Source organism: Octodon degus, unplaced genomic scaffold (genome assembly GCF_000260255.1).
Source record: "Octodon degus isolate 3935 unplaced genomic scaffold, OctDeg1.0 scaffold00087, whole genome shotgun sequence".
NCBI classification, from domain to species: domain Eukaryota; kingdom Metazoa; phylum Chordata; class Mammalia; order Rodentia; family Octodontidae; genus Octodon; species Octodon degus.
The window spans coordinates 172297-190991 of NW_004524663.1; the positions used below are offsets into that span (position 1 = coordinate 172297).

The 18695-nt window shown below is 39.3% G+C and overlaps 1 protein-coding gene across 1 annotated transcript in view; it reads right to left on the bottom strand.

Moving 5' to 3' along the window:
- Tmc1 (transmembrane channel like 1) overlaps positions 1-18695 on the bottom strand; it is a 106487-nt gene that overhangs the window by 49142 nt on the left and 38650 nt on the right. Inside the window, exons 4-6 of the mRNA XM_023721928.1 lie at positions 17803-17909; positions 13304-13402; positions 5347-5489 (exon numbers count right to left, since the gene is read on the bottom strand). Coding sequence (XP_023577696.1) covers positions 5347-5489; positions 13304-13402; positions 17803-17909 — 349 coding nt within the window. The remainder of the gene's footprint in view (positions 1-5346; positions 5490-13303; positions 13403-17802; positions 17910-18695) is intronic.

Genomic DNA, 18695 nt, shown 5'->3' on the forward strand with positions numbered 1-18695 from the left:
GAAGAAGAAGAAGAAGAAGAAGAAGAAGAAGAAGGAAGAAGAAGAAGAAGAAGAAGAAGAAGAAGAATTGTATCCAGATCATATGACTGCAATAGAATTTGCCAATTGATGGGAACAATTTTGGCATAGCATTTAGAAAATGAGAACAACCACCCAAGACAGGCTAGATAGAAATCTTTGTGATCCTCAACAGTGTTGAATCCTCACCAAAACTAGGAATAACAAGGCTTGAGTTAGAAGATAATCTTCAAAATCCAGTCTTGTAATTTATCATTTGAGTTTAGTCAAAACATCAACCTTTGCTGAGCCTTAATTTCTCAACTGATGATAGTTAAGAATAACTAATATCTACTCAACCTACTACACAAGGTGGATGACAGCAACAACTTTTCTGTGTAAGGAGAAGCGTAATACAGAGAGGTGGCAAGATATGGTGAGCAGAAGATACGTGTTGAACTAGGAAAACCCAGGTTCAAGTAGGTACTATGGGCAAGTTACATTAGGCATGTAATTTAGCTTTACAGAGCTGTACTTTATTACATGTAAAGTTGTGTAACAGCTACTCTGTAATATGGAAAGGCTAAAGGTAGTGATAAAGCATTATAAATTCTCTTCAAGTGCTAATTATTATTGTTGTTGTTTAAAATGAAATTATGGATATTGTGGCAAATTCAGAAATATAGATTACATATTGGCAGTTTGCCATACTGAGGCAAACTTATATGTATATCTTGTGATGTGTTTATAGTACACATATGTTTACGGTATGTAAAAGATAATCTATGTAGACAAAACAAATACCATTTAGAGGTTATATGTAACATATGATTTGAAATTTAAAAGATATTATTAAATCTATCTTTTCTATATTATATTACTAGGTTCATCAATAGAAAAGTCCCAATCCTAGGGAATCCTACAGAAAAAAGTCTTAGAAAAATCTGCTCAGATAAGAAAGACATCAAGGGGTTTCTTAAGTCATGAATTCCTCAAATTATTAGCTGTTTCTAAAAGTTTAGCTGTGAAATATATCAGCAAATTGTAAGCATTTTAGTTTATAGAATTGTTTTTAGTGTTAACATCTAGGTTTTGAAAGCAAACCAAATTTCCATTGGGATATTCAACTTCAAATGGATGAGGACAACATATGAAGGAGCTAATGTCCTCCATGTTGTATAACCTTACAGCATCATAGCATACTAATTTGCCTTGAGTAATTGTGTAACTTCATTTATTCTAAAGATTTCTAATGCATTTAGGGTCATAGACTATTCTGGAAAAAAAGAGAAGAGAAAAGGAGCCTAAAGCTAAGGTGACCAACCATCCACTTTTTGGAAACTGGAGATCCCCAGTGTACCAGGCCTTTCATGTCAAAACTGAGAAAGTTCTGGGCTAACAAAAGCAGTCCCTCTAAAGGCTCAGAGAATCTTCAGCAGGTTTTTGAAACTAGCAGTTAATTGGTAGGTTTCTCACCCTGACTAACTATATAAGCTGATACCTATGAACTAAGTAACTGCACTGAATAGGAATGTGTAATGGTAGGGTCATGCTTGGAATGCCTGTCATTCTGGTCTTCTAAATACATACTGCTGGTCATGTCATATCTATTACTGCTTTACTGTCTCTCAAGTACATGTTTGTTTTAAAGAAGGGTAATAAATGAAAACAAGAGACAAAAAAAGTCATAGGACTGTCCTGCTACAATACTGTATATTGTTAGATTTCTAAATTTCTGTGTAAAAATATGTAATCATTTATTCCAATTTTAAAAAACATTTTTAAATTTATTTTTCCTTTTTTTCCTTCACATTCTGTAGAGATTTAAAGTTTAACATATCAATACTTGATGGAAAATACCTCTTCCATGCTAGTCTAAGATGTCTGATATTCAGACAGTGAGCTTAAGCTCAACTGCCTATTTTATAGAGTAATAATATCATCAAACTTGCCTTCTGGAGGGTTAACAACTTAAGTTTGCAGACCAAAAATTAGAGAAAAAGAAGGGCTACAAGGACAGCCAACATTTTGGCCCTAGCCTTTCAAGGTCAGTGAGGACTCAGGACATAAGAGAACCTGTATGGACATCCTGTAACTCAGTGATGTCCCAAATTTTCTGATCAAGATTATAGGGCCACAGAGGAAAGTGATCAATGATGTAGACTGTGCCTAAGGAGAGGCACATGGAGAGAAAACACTCCCTCAGGCTTTCATGGAGAGCAAATTGGTCAAGCAATGGCCATGACTCATCCACATAGCTGAAACTGACAAAGGATCTACAAACTGCAATACAGGATTTCAGGCTAAATCCTGAGGAAATTTGACTGACCTTGTCAGATACAAAAGTTACATTTCTTGTTATATTGGTCTGGCTTTATCTTGGTCTTAACCACCCGGCAGAAAAGTGTAATAACCAGGTATGAAAAGTAAAGCCATATTATTATGCTGAGCTATAAAGGGCTCAAGTCAACAACTTCTGACATTGCCAGTCCTACGGATAACCCACTACTATTATGGACTACTGGACTATATTGGATTATTTTGCTGAATTCACGCACCTACTATATTTAAATGGCAATGGAATATCCATCTCTGACAAAACTGAACAAAAAAGAAGACACAAATGAAGGACCATTTTGTATCTGTATATACAAAATAGTTAGGATAGATATACAGCTACATTTTCTTAATTCAATGAGAAGAAAGATTTGTACTAATAGTATTTGGACAGGGCATCATGTTTACATTTTGTACTATGAATAACCACAACAAAGACAAAATATGCAATGTATTAATTATTGAAACTGTCCTATTAATCGGTTTTGAAATTGTCTCATTGCTTTGTTTCTCAATAAAGTTAATAATAAAAAAGAATTTAGAGGACTTAGAACTGGATAAAAATAAAATAAAATAAAAATAAATACCTCAGAGTATGTCTTAAGCTTCTATCTCATTTTACCTTTTAATTTATCTATTATATAATTAAAACAGATGTTTGCCTCTGTTTTGTGAAGAAGGATGCTAAGGTTAGGAATATAGACAAGCATTTCCTTCTATTCAAGTAATGTATCTCATAAATTCACTCATGTTTATGCCAATAATATATGTGGTGAGGTAGAAAGTAGAGGTGGAAAGATAGTAAATGAGTCTACACAATCATTTATAACTCATTGATTGTTCTTCTAAATGTTGTTTTTAGGCCTAGGAATAGGAGTGAGAGTCATGTATTGCTTTTGAACTGTCCTGTAGTATAGGTGACTGAGCTTAAATCACTTGCCAATAACAAGTAACCAAAGTGCCATACCAGACTAAGTGGCCAAAGCAGGGCTAGATTGGGCACAACACAGATGACCACAAGCAGAAAGTGAAGAGTTGGTACCTTGAAGCTGTGCTAAAGGGGATCTTTGGGCAAATCTGTGGAAGTCAACAAAACATCTTTTACAGTAACTTTGTACAACATAGTCATTAACAGAAATATGTGATTACTCAATAGCTGAAATGTAAGGAGTATATTGCATGCCATGTTTCAAAAATTTATTGTTAAAAAAACTCCATAATAATTTATATTAATTATTGAAATGATCATGTTTTGATATACTAGGTTAAATTATGTTATTATAATTGGTTTTATCTTGTTTTTAAAATTTTTGACTATATGTTTGCTGTACATGATTACATTCCTTGTGGAGTTGGTACATGCACGTAAGACATCCTCGTTCCTTTTCATCCTCTTTCTCTCCTTATGCCCAACTCTTGATCTCCTTCCCATTTGAAAAAGATTTGTCTTCCTATTTCACATTGTCCACCCTTCATTTTGCTCTTTTTTATATGTTGGGCTTCTCATGTAAGAGAAATCATGAAATATGTATGCTTGGGTACCAGATTTAGTTCACTTAGTATTATACGCCAAGGTACATCCAAGTTCCTAAAAGTGACTCTATATTTATTTATGACAGAGTAGTGGTCTACTATGCATAAATACCACATTTTCTTTATCCAGTCATCTATTGATGGCTGAAAGGACTAGGCTGTGTCTCAGTGGTAGAAGGCTTCCCAGCATGTGTGAGGCCCTGGGTTCAATCCTGGTACAAAAAAAGTTAAGTATTAGCCAGACAAAGACATTCTTCCTCAAGGGCCATGAAAGTAAATGTACAACACAAAAACAATCCTCATGAGGGTTCACTAATAGAAATGGCATCTCTGACTATTTTATTCCAGTTACATAAAGTGGTCAAAAGGCCAAAAAGTATCTCAAATTTTTAGAATGTGCTGGTGCTTTATCAGATAGAGAGATACCTTATATTAGGGTCTTTAGTTATTATTGGAAAATATAAATAGTTATATTTGGCTATTAAATATCATAGACAAGTGGTCTCCAGTAAAGCATTTTCTAGGTCCTGGGGGTAATCAAAGAACTAAATATGACTAGTTTTTTTTACAGCAATCAGACAATGATTTAGGCATAGAACACCAAGAATATATGAGATTGCTTCACCAGAGAGCTCCCGCTTAGGGTGACTGCTCATATGACTCCTCTCAGACCCTTGAACCGAGAGTCTGCCCACAGTGAGGCAAAGGCCAGTTTGCCTCTTGTGCATAGTCAAATAGGAGACTGGAGCTCTTACTTGAGGGGTTTCAACTTTACTGCTAAGGTAGTTCAGAAAATCGACTGAAGAATGGATTTCTTTCATAGCCCTAAATAGCTGCTAAATTTCTGCAGTGTCTTTAAGTAAGGTATTATAAATGTATTTCAGGCAGGCAGGGAAAAAATGAACTGCAGTATTATCATTCCTCCAGTGAAATCCCTTTACAAACTCTAATTAATCTTTTTCCAAGAAAAGTCATGGGTATACAGTTGATCTTGATGGTCTCACTAAGGGCCATTCATTTTTTTCTGTCTTACACAGCAAAATCATTCCGGATGAAAGATTATTGGGTTTTTTGTTTTTGTTTTTGTTTTTTAATGAACACAACAGATTCTGTGTGTTGAGCTGCTTCTCGATGTCACAGTCCTTTCTGCCTGCAGAAGAATCAGGGCTCTTTTCCTCTCTTAGCAACACTGAGTCACACCTTGAGGTACAAAAGGCACATTCTTAAAACATACACAAAGACAAGACAGGCATAGAGCCATCACTCTGACCCAGGAGGGTGACCCAAAGGCCAGCGTTTGTGCTCATTTGTCACATATAATAATCTAACATTAGTGCTAGTATTAAAACTACATTTCATGTCTTACAAACTCTGCATCATCCAGACATGATAGAACAAAATTATGTCTAATTCTCAAATCAATTCCTTGTCTGAGTCCAGAAATCATCATTTTCTTCCCAACAGAAAAATAAAACTTACGCTTTGAGAACAACCACAAAGCTGTATCCAATGCACATAATCCCCACCAGAAAATAGGAGAGCGGCAACCTGAAATTCAGCCATCCAATCGTTCGTTTATTGTCGTAATAGCCATAAAAGAGGACGGAATATTGTGCCAAGCCCTAAAATCCAACAATAAAGTCACTTAGCAGATGCCATGGAGAACAACTCAAAAGAGAAGACAGACTCTTAAGAGGAATAACAAAAGGACATTAAATTTTAAACTTGGGTCATAGCTCTGACATGATCTCTGTTGTTTTGTTCCATCAAGCGAATGTTTCAGCTGCCACGTTGACTGGTAACCCCTTGATTTACTTAAAATTCAGTGCTTTTTAAATGAACAAATTTTTCAACCAAATACAGGTTTGCTCAACTGTGGAAACATTAGCATGAAATGCCCCTTGATATAAATGTCAAAACAAATATCATAGTATCCATTTAAGAACATGCTTGATATGGGTGAGGAATGATGTGTTCTAAAATGTGCTTCCTCTGAATGCTGGGGCAGGTGAGGCTGGTTCTCCTTAGCCACAGAGGGTGAACCTCAGCTTCTGCTCAGCAAAAATGGTGAGCAAGTGAGAAGACTCTAGAATGAGTTTGCATGATCTATTTGTCAAGACCATAATCGCATTCACTCATGACAAATACGCTCATTGTGCGTTGTGCTCTCCTTCCTAAGAACTTTCTTCTAGGATTGGAATCATTTCCCAAAGCCACCCACATCGCCTCTTTTTGCATGCAGAATATTGGCCTTATGATGTTTCCTTTTTGATACTTATTGTTCTCTTTCTCACACTTGCTGCTGTTCATTCTGAGAATCGAAGAATTGTCGCCATAGTGTCACAAAACTTTTCCCCTGTTCTCCTCTGAAAATCACTTACAATCACACTGGGTATCAGCCACTTTTCTCATCACTGGTCACAACACCCACCATTCACAACTTGATGGAGAAAGGAATAAATGAAGCTAATGGTTTGGGTGATTGAGTCCATAATAAGCTGACTGCGAGCCAGGAACATCACAACAGAAGGGTGAGCCACAGAAAACCTGTCTAGTTCATAGAAGCCGGGAAACAGAGCAGGGAACAGCTCCACAGAGAAATGGGCAGGGACCAAGGATGGTACTCACTTCTATCACCCACCTGGAAACACTTCATGTTCTGCTAATCTGCTAGTCATTTCTTAATCCAATGACACTGACATATCAGGATCAACATTCATGCTATACTTCATGATGTGAGATGATAAATTATCTATTTGGGGACATCTTGTTGAGGTCCACATGAATCATGCTAGAATCTTTGAAAAGCTAGTTGACTCCTTTTACCATCATGTATGCCAACCTAGGTTTGACACTTGAGAGGGCATGAACAATAAAATGCTAATAAAATTAAGTAGTTTGGAAAAAATGCCTTAAATAAAATCATTCTTAACTCTAATAAAAAGTCACTGGAAACTTGAAAAAAATAAACTATTGCTTATTTATAAATGATAAATTTATTTTATAATACTGTAGGAATTAACAGAAAATTTTGCAGGGGCTGTGCAAATAACTATGACCAATATGAGGTGAGAAAGTCACACGTAAGCACTGAACTGCAGATTCTTGCCACCCTCTGTCCCTGTACATGTACTTGTCACTTTAAGAAAAAATCAGTTTACTGTGTTTGGTGGTACTTGCCTTTAATCCCAGATACCTTGGAAACTAAGGCAGAAGGATCAAAGTTTGAGCCAAGTCTGTGATGTTTAGAAATTTAGCAAGACCCTATCTCAAAATAAAGGGTCTGAGAATTTAACTCTGTGCAAAGTCCTGGGTTCAAGTCACAGTGCCACAAAAAGTGGGGGGAAGAAATACAGTCCATGATGCGTAATTTTTGTGTCAACTCAATAAAGACATAAAGAGTCCAGATTAAAGTATCCAGGTTTGTATGACAGGGGGCAGGTAACTCAGTACACCAAACTAACCCCTCAGTTGGGCTGGAATTCACCCAACACATTGAAAGCCCAAATAGAATGAAACAAAGTTCAGAAAGGGGATGAATTTGCCCTATCTTTTCTTGCCTCACTGCTTGACCTGAAACACTTCACCTCATGCCCTGTCCTCAGACTGGGATGCACACCATCAGCTCTCCGCTGCTTAAGCCTTCCAGACTTGCTCTGACCACATCGTTCTGCTGGCTTCCTGAGCTTGTAGATGGCAAAGGTACATCATGGGACTCCTCAACCTTGATAATCACGTTGCTCAATTCCTCAAAATAAGTGTCATTTCATAAACATTAAGTCTATTGTTTATATCAATGAATCATGGATATAATATGCAAAGCTTTCTGTAAGAAATCTAAATAAATGAATTATATGTAATAATTTCCTTATGTAAATCTCTTATTGGTTATATTTCCCTAGAGAATCCCACTCTTCAACCTAAAAGAACATTGTGTTAAGACCACTAGTGATTGGGCCGGCCAGATAGTTCAGCAGATTAAAGCAGCTGCTTAGGCAGATGAAGGGACAGGGCTTCCATCTCCAGTGTGCTGTGCCGGCCCCGACCCCAGGATACACTGAGATGGCAATGAAACTGGGTGTGGTAGTCCACGCCTGTAATCCCAGTTCTTGGGAGGCTAAAAACAGGAGGATCCCTACGAGTCCAATCTACCTAGTGAGGCCCTATAGACCCTTCATTAAATACATTTAAAAAAACAACTAGTAAAACTTCAATTAAGGAACAGGTGGGCCAATCTTAAATTCAAAATCGGAAACCACACACACATACACATGAGTCAGTCACGTACCCGATACCCAGAGGTTTTTATTCTCAAAAAGCTATGCAGGGGCAGGATTTCCCAGGAGCCAGTTCCACACCTTATTCTCATTTCAAATTTGTCTAGTGAAGGTTTCTGCTTCCTCTCAGTTGTGTTAGGTCCTCTACCCTAAACCTCCACACTAGTTTCTCTGCCCCAGCGCAATAACAGAAGCAGGTAAGTGCTGACTGTGGGCCTCTTGCTAAATTTAAATGTTGCAATCTGCAATGTTTGTGTCTTCCCTCATGGCTCAACAAATAACATTTTCCAAACCCCTCCTTTTATCCCAGGACTTGGGCTTCCCCCACTTCCTTGCCACATTCCTGACATGTAGGATTAATGGAAGCAGTGATAATATCAATCCACATATCTTTTGGTGATTTAGCCTTCGTCAAGCAACCTGCTTCATCTCACAGAACCCCCTTCAACAACCCCATGAAGTTGCTGCTACTAAGAATGCCTCTTCCTGCAGCCTTGCTGCTTCACACCAGGGGGAGAAAACCCATAAATGTGACACATCAGCTATTCTGCACAGCCTTGCACAGGCCTTAGGAGTAGAAACCAATCGGTCCAGTGGGCATAGGTGAAGAAATGGGATCGTTCTTTCCCTTCATGGGAGAACCTTGTGCTCTGTCTTTCCAAGAAGACACCTGTCCTGGTAGCAAGGTCAGCTGTGAAGTTCACTTGTCCATATAGAGATGCCTCATTGTTTAATGTGCCCTATTCTTTAACAATAAGGAAAGTGACACATTGACCTCTGTCTCTCTTATTCTATTTCATTTCTGGTCAGCTTACAACCGATGTAATTTATGATGGTCTTACCCTTCCCAACCCTCACAGAGATGCAGTCACTATGAACCCTTTACCTATTTTATAGATGAAGAAACTAAGCCTTAGAAAGGTTAAGTAACTTGTCACATTCGGGCAACTAGTAAATGGTAGAGTCTGAAATTGAAATAGATCAAATGCAAACCCCATCTCATGTATTTAATCACACTATCTTCCTTCTCTGGTTCTTTGTCTCCTAACACTTCTGTCATGTCAAAGCCATAATATCCCAGGAAAAGGAAGAAAGAAGACATCAACCTATCATGAAATTCATTTTGCACCCTGGTATTGGTCTTGGATGGTTAGTTCCAGGACCTCTAAGAGGACTCTGGGCGTTGTTTGTGAAAAGGTTTCAGAGGGCTTCACTCTCATATTCGTAAATATTGCAATATAATACCTTCCTTCTAACTCATAATTACAGTATTGGGAAGAAAAGACACCCTGAAAATAGTAGGAAAGGCAACAGTAGATATATAACCAGCATCTGGTGAACTTGTTAGGCTAACACAATAGCTACTGAGGCAGCTGGCTTATTTGGTATACGTGCAATTCAACATATGTTCAGTGACTGGTGCTTCATAAATATTAAATCGCAACAAAGTGGGGAGGATTCTGGTTTATATTGGTGCTAGAGGGCATCCTAATTATTCACAAAGCTTTATTCAGCTTGCCTATTTGCTATATGTGCAGTACAAATGAAAGAGGTATTATTAAAGAACACACATTTTTAAAGCTTTATCAAATTCATCTTAGGAGCATATTGAGGCTTAGCTTTTCATACAAGTGGAAAGTCAGAGAAGGGGAATACCCTTCCTCCCCAGCCAGTGGGCATGCCACCCTTCTTCCCTTCCAACTAAGGCAGCAGACATCTGGGAGTGACTAAAATAGCAATGACTCCCAGCCCAGTCAAGGTTCTTGTAAGCTTCTGCATCAGTACACTCTGCTTTCCCTGTGCAAGCCCTCTCCCACCCCAAAGTCTGTGATAGAGAAATCATAGCCAGAGCCAAATTCCAAACTAGCACAGAAAATTCCTATCCAATTCTAGAGTTCTGTGCTCGCATACCATGTACTGAAACAAATTTCCCTTCTAATACTGCAGCTGGTCTAATCTGTGGTCTGTGACACATTTTTACAAGAAAAAGAATCCTTTATGATGTGGTCACTAGAAGTCAACTCCTGTGTTTATTTATCTAACACTGATGAAGAACTTAGTATTTGCTAAATATTGTATGTAGATAGAGGAGGAAGGTAGATTACAGAGATCCCCAAAGGGGTTCTGCATTCAAAACATCCACCTCATAAGTATTTTTCCTCCTGAAATTATATCAAAATTCCACCTTTTGTGGTTTCTTATGATGGCAAGCAAAGATTTATTGTTAAAGACAACACTGTAGTTCAGAATGGTGAACGAGTTCCATCATCCTTTGCAACTCTTTAAATTTGTAGTAACCAGCCATCCTTTGGTCATGGGGGAAAGCCTTTTGAGGGGATTGTAGGACCTCAATTTCTTCTTCCTCTTTTGCTTCCAGGCGATGAGGGAGCTTGGTGTAACACACACTTCCGGTTATTCCTCTCTGGCACCCTCACTAGATGCCCCAAAGCATCAGATCTTCCTTGTCTTGATCCGGACCCTAAGAAGCTGTGAGCTGAAGTAAGGTTTCCTCTTTATAAGATAGTTGTCTGCAGTATTTTCTCAGAGATGGAAAGTTAACTAATAGCCTGGCTGACCTCATTCTAATTCAGATGACATCATTTCTGCCAGTCTGATTCCTAGTGCATATTAGCCAGGATTCTTCTTTACTGCTTCAATACTGATAAGTTAGGCCTTCCTGGTCAGATAGTATCAGTAGGCATTCAACGAAGGTGTCAAAAATGTGGTGCTCTATAAAGCATAATCTGTGACCCTGAGAAACCACAGGACTAGCTGACCTTGCACATATCAAGCAATTCATGACTACTGTTAATTAAGGGACTTGATGAGTGGTGTGGTGTATGCTTATAAGTGACAGAAAGCTCTGTTTCCATGAGGCTGGAATGGAAGCTCAGCGATTCCCAGGTAAAAACAACCTTCCCACCTCCACAGGAGTTTTTCTCACCCCTTCCATTCAGCGGGCCCCTCTGCCACAAGAGGTCGTGCTTGCATCTATTTGTATAGTGTTCTATAAAGCTAGAGAATGGCTTCTCCATAGAATAGCTTCATTGTCACAACAACTTCTTAAAAGAAACAAATTCATGGCCTGATTACACTGCTTTAGGACTATCGCTATCTCTTCCCTAGGGCTGAAATGTATCTTTTCTTTGCTTCCTAATAGCTGCAGGGCATTTGGAAATCATAACTGTGAATGTTCAGGTAACATGGATGTCTCATCAATAGGGATATGATACACAGACACTGGATGCATCTTACGTGGGTATCTCCATGAGGTCACTGTGCAGTGTATCTAGTGTGAAATTCCAGCAAGACGAAATACTGAATCTGTCATTGGATTTGAAAAGCTGATTTCAAAATGGCAAATTTACTATAAAAGGTGAAAAGGGCCTCTAACTGCTTCTGTTCCTCCCTTTTAAGATAAATAGAGCATTAAATCATCAGTCCATGTTCCAGAACAGTCAGTGAGAATGCCGTGAGACATTATAACAGGAAAAGAAAATTTTTTGAGACAGGGTCTTGCTATGTAGTTCAGGTTGGCCTTGAAGTCACTGTGTAACCCATGCTGCTGGACTTGAACTCATGGTAACCCTGCTGTCTCAGCCTGGAAGTGCTGGGATTCCAGTCCTGTGTCACAATGCCCAGTTAAAAGGAAAATTATTGATGGAGTGCAGGAAATGGAAAAAAAAATGCTAAATTAGGCAGCTTTAAGTCCAAAGACCCTGACCTCCTTCCAAGAATCAACTTCCCTGTCTTTACATTGTCGGGCATAGAATAAAAGATGTTTAAAGGCATTTCCACCTTTAAAATTCTCATACCTTGTGAATTCTCATCATAAAAGTATAGCTGCCCTATAAAGAAGGATAAACTTGAGACACTTATAGGGAAATGAATGCAACTCAAGGTCATACTCAGAAGTGAAATAAACCAGATACACATGTGCAAACATCGCATTGTCTCTCTAGTGCAAGAAGTTGAAAGAGTGAACAAGATCCAAAATGTACATAATCCTTGCTTTAGGAAGCTCTCCACTTAGGACGTCACAGACAGTAAGCAAAACCTCTGTGAAATATAGGCACTAACAGGATGAAGAGCACAGACATCCAGGGTTTGTTTTGTTTTGTTTTATTTTGGGTTTTTTTTTTTTTTGTCTTTGTTCCACAGCTTAAATAAAAGTCTATTTTCATTTGCTAGTCTCCTAAAGTTCCTCGAATTATTAAGTGTCCAATCTGTGTCTTGTGCCTTTCTACCAATATGTTTCCAAATATCTTTAACTTAGCCACTATTTTAAAAAACAATGTGTGGAATTGTTATCATTGCCACAAACTTGAGAATGATAAAATGGTGATCTCAGATGGCTTTTCAACGGGCAGGAATAAACTTCTGGCATCATCAATGAGCAACGCTTATTTTAGCACTACAATCGCATCGTATCCGTTGACCATTACAATGTAGTAATATTCAGTATTATATAAAAATTAGAAGCTGATGTGTTTTAGTGTCTAATGTTTCAGATTATTTGCTGCTAACGTGGGGGTGAGAGCTTGGGTGATAGCAGTCTAAGTGCCTGCCTGGCAAGTGCAAGGACCCAGGTTCAATCCCAGGCACCGCATGCCATGCTACTGGGCTGGCCACTGAAACTGAGTGTGGTGGTGCGTCCCTATAATAATCCCAGCCCTGGGCAGGCTGAGATCAGGGGATCACTACAAGTCCAAGCTGCGTAGTGAGACCTGATACCAAATAAATAACTAAATAAAAGCTTTAAAAATTAAAAAAAAAAATGTGGGGGTGATTCTGAGAAGACTTGCTCATCAAGGAAGTTAATATGAAGTGGAAAACCAATTTCCTAAATATCCAACCCTTCCCAAGAACTGCATTTGCAAGTTCCCCTTGCTCTTTTCCAAGAGAAAGAATATTTGCCACAACTCTCTAAACTCTAGGCTCACCCTTCGAGTAGTCTGTATTTCCACTTAATCATATTATCATATTTCTAAACCTTATTCAAATACACACATATATTCTTTTCTTCTTTGAATAGTAAGCAGTGAGATCATTTTTAAAGACACTCAGCCAGCTCTGGGAGAAGAGGCCATGAGGACTCAGCATGACATGACATAAGGAAGCATCCACGGCCTGCCCTCGCATTGTGCGGAGACACTTACATTGAAGTCGTACAACACACCGAAGTTGGCTGCAGATGCCTCCTCTGCTCTCGGAACTGTTTTCCTGGGTAAACTGCCATACGGCAAACCCCAGAGGTACTACACAGGGAAGAAAAACAAAGAGCAGTTAGCAATTACAAACAAAATCTCAGCCACACAAGTGATCACAAATGGTCTTGATTGAAAGCCCTTCTCAAACTATTTCATGGGCACTCCGGGGCTCTCCATGTGGGGGAGCCATTCTCTGAAAATCTACTAAATCCAGAGTTGAGAACAAAGGGACAGCTAAGGGTCCTACATTCTGAGCTCATTTCACCAGCAAGGTTGGGTGGGGGCAACACAGTCATCCAGGGTCCCACTGAAATGCCCCACACCCGCCACCTCCACAGTGGCCTGACTCAGAGGAGTCCTGGAAAGCAGAGGGATGGCCTATAGAGAACTGCAGGGTGCAACATAACCGCACAACACATACTGTCACTGAGAATAGCATTTAGGGGTGGGGATTGAATGATAGGACCTCCCTGATATCAAGGATGAGAAGGCTCCTGAAAATTAATCGTGTAATTTGAGGATGTTACAGTAGGGAACGCTTGCACCCCTGGCTGTGGAATCTGCACCATCCCCAGTGCAGGGGTGCTACTCTGAATTCATGCTACTGTATGAGGCAAGATGCACTTTTGGGGATAACAGAGCTGGAGAGCAGTTGGCTAGCATAGGGGCAAGGAAAGATGTCTTGATGAGAACTGGGTAAAGCTTCTCTTCCACCGTGGCTTGCAGTGCAGAAGCTGCTTCTATTGTGAGATGGACTCTTCCCTCCTCTAGGTCTGTGGGAAGAAGCCAAATGCAGCTGGAACTCTCAGTGCACAGCTTGACTGGAAAGCAGCCTTCTCTCTGCACAAGACATGGTCGTATGCTGCACTCTTTCCATCCCTCTGCTTTCCTGGTCTGAACAGAACAGAAGGTGTCTTTATCCATACTTTGTCACCCCCAAAAGTGGGATTCACAGAGAACACCCGAAATTGAAGTCACACTTGTCCATGGGTCCTGAAGTTTGGGGTAAAAGGGCAGACTCCTCTGAAAATTGGTGAATTGAAGATTTGAGTAAAAGGAATCCAAAAAATATAGCCATATTGTCCAGAGATGCCCAGTCCTGACCTCTGCTGGTTCTGTAAAGTTAGCATACAAAGAGCACAGCTCCTGTTCTTGGGCAGGAAATAGCAGAGTTTGCCAAGAAAATAGGGTGCCTCTTGCCATTGGACCCAAGCTTAAGAAAAGGCAAGATGCTCCCTGCCTCAGAGTCTACCTCGACCCACATAGTCAATCCATCCACTGCACAGCTGTGAAATTTCACAGAAGTAGCAGCAGCCCTTCATTTCCTCGTGGCAGGTAGCGAGGCATGGCAGGGTAGCAGCGGCTGACCAACCTCCGTGGCTACCTGTATTCGACAAAGTAATGGAAGGCAGACTTTCTGGGTTTCTTCAGCGAGAATAGCAAAAGCAAGCCTGGATTAATTTGAAAAGGGTCAAATACACACATTCTGCTGCACTGCCCAAGAGGCTGCACTTGAGAGACAAAGTGTGCAGGCTTTCCAGTTCAGGTCCACTTCTTCTATGGTCCCAACTCCCTCACACACCCCCAATTAGGACACAGATTATGAGACAACTTGATTCAAGTAAAAAATCTTGGGGGCAAGGAGAAAAGCTAGGACCCATGACAGGGGCAAAGCCATACATTTATATGCACAAGATGGTTAAGGCAATGATCCGAAGGATCTTCAGCAGGTTTTTAAAACTAGCAGTTAATTGGTAGGATTCTCACCCTGACTAATTATATATGCTGATAGTTGTGAACTAAGCAACTGCATTGAGGATAGCAATGTATAATACTAGGGTCATGTTTGGAATGCCTGTCATTCTGGTCTTCTAAATACGTACTGTTTGTCATGACATGCCAATTCCCAACATACTGTCTCTCAAGTAAATGTTTGTTTTTTTTTTTAAAAGGGGAAAAAAGAAAAAAAAAAAAAAAAAAAAAAATGTCATAGGACTGTCCTGCTACAATGGAGAAAAAACATTCTCTCAGGCTTTCACAGGAAGCAAATTGGTCAAGCAATGGCCATGACTCATTCACATGGCTGACACCTACAAAGGATCTACAAACTGCAGTACAGTGTTTCAGGATAAATCCTGAGAGGATTTGACTAGCCTTGTCAGATACAAAAGTTACATTTCTTGTTATATAGATCTTGCTTTATGTTGGTCTTAACCATCCAACAGAAAAGTATAAAAAGTAAAGCCATATCAATATGCTGAGCTGTAAAAGGCTCAAGTCAACAACTAATGACATTGCCAATCCTATGGATAACCCACTGCTATTATGGACTACTGGACTATATTGGAATATTTTGCTGAATTCATGCACCTACAATATTTAAATGACAATGCAATACTCTTCTCTGACAAAATTAAACAAAAAAAGGGTATACAAATGAAGGACTATTTTGTGTCTGTATATTCAAAATAGTTAGGATAGATATACAACTACTTTTTTTTTTCTTTTTTCCAGAACTGGGGATTGAACTCAGGCTCTTTCTCTTGCCAAAAAAGCAATTTTCCACTGAGTCATCTCCTTGTCCCACAGCTGCTTTCTCTTAATTTAATGAATAGAAAGATTTGTACTACTAGTGTTTGTGGACAGGATATCATGTCTGCATCTTGTACTATATAAAACCACTGAGAAGATAACAATATACAGTGTATTAATTAGTGAAACTGTCCTACTAATCAATTTTGAAATTGTCTCATTGCTGTTTCTCCATAATTTTTTTTTTAAAAAAAAGAAAGGAGACTGTGTAAGATTGTATAATTTAGTGCAGACAATGCATCTAAAAGTGTTCCTAGGGGCTGGTGAGATGGCTCAGTGGTCTAAAGCACCTACTTAGAACGAGCTTAGCAAAGCACAGGGACTGTGGTTCGATCCTCCAGCACCACATGCTAGACAGCCCCGCCCCCAGGTGGGCTGAGCTGGCCACACACACACACACACACACACACACACACACATAAATAAATGTTAAAAAAAAAATTAAAAGTGTTCCTAGACTTAGTTCAATTGTCTTACATGTTCTTTGGCCTATTAACTTTGTTTTCAACATGTATGGCTAACAATTAACCCTGTAAGGTCTTACAAAGTAAATAAATAAATCCGATGTTAGAAAAATAAAAAGGTCGTGTGTGGAAGGAAGGAGTAGAAAAGGAATTGAAATGAGTTCTGCACATCTACCAATTCCCTATAGTGAATGTAATCGTTATATACTGCAAATACATACTAATAAAAGTTTAAAAAGGAAAAAAAATTAAAAATCTTGGAACAAGAATCACCGAGTCAGGTAACCACTGTAAGACTCGGCTTCCATGTGTTTTATATGAGGAAATGTCTTCCCTCTTGAGTCAGTTCTGAACCTCAATATGTAAAAGAAATGAAAGTGATTTGCACTATTAAAAGCTAATGTCTGCTTAGGATTGGAAGGCATTCTTATTATTCTAATAAGTTAGGTATAGAAAATATGCACTATAGCAACCATGTTAACATCCTAATACCTTATTGTGAAATTCTCTTTTTGTTTTTTACTTTTTATTCTCTTTTTAAAAAATTAGAAAAGAAAATATCATAGATTTAAAGCTATGCAAAGTCATTTAATCACCAAATTTTGGCTGTTGCCAATCCTGTATTGAATAAACTAGTTTTGAAACACCTGAACCTGAAAATGTCCTCTGGGTAAATGGTAGGGAAAATAGAATCTCTCCCACCTTTGTGCGGCAAGTGTCCACAGAGATCATTTAACTTCTTGGAGGCAAAGGCCCCCAACCCCAAGCTCATGTTTTGGCCTTGGCTGCCTCTTCTTCTACATTAGCTCAGGGCTTTGTCTCTTTCTTCAGTCTGGACCCTCTCACTGATTTACCTGCTGACATGCACCCTGAAAGACCACCTGCACCCCACAATGAGAATGCATGCATGTGTTGGAGAGCGGCATGAGGAACTTCCTTCATAGCTGGAAAAATGTCTTCATTTTATGTTTCCTCAGTTTAGAAGACCTGGGTGCTCACAGCTGCATTGTGAAGCAAATTTGGCAGATGAAATGCAACTGACAATCAGGACCTTGCTCCTGAGAAGTTGTTCTTAACATTGGACATGGGGTTCCCACTCCCTTGGGGCTCTGAGAGAGGCCATGAGCCTTCCCATAAAAAAAGCACACTGAACCAGACTTTCATTTTATAGATAATTTTATATCACTGTGTATACCCTTGGAGAAAGGATTAAGTCCTTCAGCCCAGGGATACCATCTAGAAAGTTAATTTTGTTACAAATCTTGACTCTAAAACAATGTGAACAGAACCAAACATTCTGCTCTTGAAAAACAGCCAAAAGTCTTCCTCGGAAGAATGGTCAGAGGAGCATCTTTTGTCATTTTTTCATGCAAAATGGGGGTCAGATCTCACCTCTGGCAACATGATTAGGCTAAATGTCAGGATGAAGAGAACCATATTCACTCCATACATCCACCTCAGGAAAAGGAAATACGAGGCCACGGATGAGCCAAACTGACCTATTACAAAGAAAACAAGAAAGTTAAAGGGAGGGACTAAAGCCATGCCAAACAAAAGCTCCATCCTTGTGGCCCTCCAAGATAAATATTGATGCTAAAACCCTGTGATTCTGTCTGTATCTGCAGGACTTAGCCTTCTTTCTCTAGGAAGAGCACGTGTTGGTCATGACAAAAGTGTCCTTGTAGTATAGAACACAGAAAGTACATACAGGGGCTGGCGAGATAGCTCAGTGGTCTACAGGGCCTGCTTAGCAAGTTCAATCCCTGGCTCCACATGCCACGCCAGCCCTTCCCCCAGGAAGGGCTAAGCTGGCCACAAAAAAAATAAAAAAGAAAGAAAGTATATAGAATGAAATTATATAGACTGTAACCCTGAGCCCTGGGCCCCCAGAGGGAATGCCCCCTTTTGCCCAGCAGCTATGATCACTCCCTAAAAAGCCTATTTTACTCTTGGAATTAATACAAGTAAGTGAAGAGATGTATATAAAACAACAGCTAGAGTGCTGGCTTACAGCTGGTTAAAACTACTGCAGATCTCTTCTATTTTCCTCAGGCATACCATGCCTTTCCCATAAGAGTTACCCATATCTGTTGTAGATGGTCTCTAACAGACCATCCTGGGTGGTTTCCCCTCAGAACTACATTTTTGAACACCATAGCATCTGAAGTTCACTCCTCATGTCTTTTTGCCAAATGTTTTCCGCCAGGAACTATCTGAGAGGAGAGCACAGTTATCTTAGCTGAAGTTCAATGATATATATATATATACACACACACATATATATA